The sequence below is a fragment of the Cucurbita pepo genome, unplaced genomic scaffold (genome assembly GCF_002806865.2).
Source record: "Cucurbita pepo subsp. pepo cultivar mu-cu-16 unplaced genomic scaffold, ASM280686v2 Cp4.1_scaffold001184, whole genome shotgun sequence".
Lineage (NCBI taxonomy): Eukaryota > Viridiplantae > Streptophyta > Magnoliopsida > Cucurbitales > Cucurbitaceae > Cucurbita > Cucurbita pepo.
The window spans coordinates 7,196-7,987 of NW_019647374.1; the positions used below are offsets into that span (position 1 = coordinate 7,196).

A 792-nucleotide genomic window follows, 5' to 3' on the forward strand; every position below is an offset into this window, starting at 1 on the left:
AGGCCTTGCCAAATTTCACATTCGCTAATCAATCTGGACTCGACATGCTCGAGACGACCTTGGTGGCTCTCCAAGACATTACTTTGGAGAAGATTTTTGATGATAATGGAAAGAAAACTTTAGCCTCAGAGTTCCCACGGATAATGCAGCAGGTAAAGCAAACGAATCCCTTCTTTCCCTACCAACCCAATGATGACCAAATGAATAGAAGCTCTTTAAGTGTATCAAATCATACTGTTTGAATGATCTATGTTCTTTTTGTCAGGGCTTCATTTGTCTTCAAGGGGGTATCTGCTTGTCAAGCATGGGAAGGGCAATATCCTACGACAAAGCTGTGGCATGGAAGGTTTTGAATGAAGAAGAAAACGCTCACTGTATTTGCTTCATGTTTATGAACTGGTCTTTTGTTTGAAACGCTTAGTCAGAACGTAGGAACATGACCATTAGAATAGATCAAATTTTCCTGTAAGTTAGGTTTCAGAAACAGCCAAAATAACCAAGAACTAAATGAGCGAAGCATATTGCCCCTAATGGCTCTTTCCTTATCCTTTGTGGAATCAGTTATGTTCTTTTATATAACTAACATTAAGAAGACAAGTCTTGGTACAATATTACGAAACATCCCGTAACCGATATGGGAGGTTCTGGTTCCGGTTCTTACCCATAAATCTTCTCGAACGGCTATGCCTTCAAGACTTAGAGAGGTTGATTCTTTGTCCTTTAACTTATCATGCTTTGCCTATAAGGAGAAAAGATGAGAACTTTGATCCATCTAATCTCATTATCATATCC

The 792-nt window shown here is 39.1% G+C and overlaps 1 protein-coding gene across 1 annotated transcript; it reads left to right on the forward strand.

Annotated features, from left to right (window-relative positions):
- The first annotated feature begins 8 nt into the window (after positions 1–8).
- Positions 9–589, forward strand: LOC111786192 (homeobox-leucine zipper protein ATHB-15-like). The gene is made up of 2 exons (XM_023666534.1): positions 9–152; positions 266–589. The coding sequence occupies exons 1-2, from the start codon at positions 45–47 to the stop codon at positions 410–412; spliced, it is 255 nt and encodes an 84-aa protein (XP_023522302.1). The 5' UTR covers positions 9–44; the 3' UTR covers positions 413–589.
- Positions 590–792: the final 203 nt, after the last annotated feature.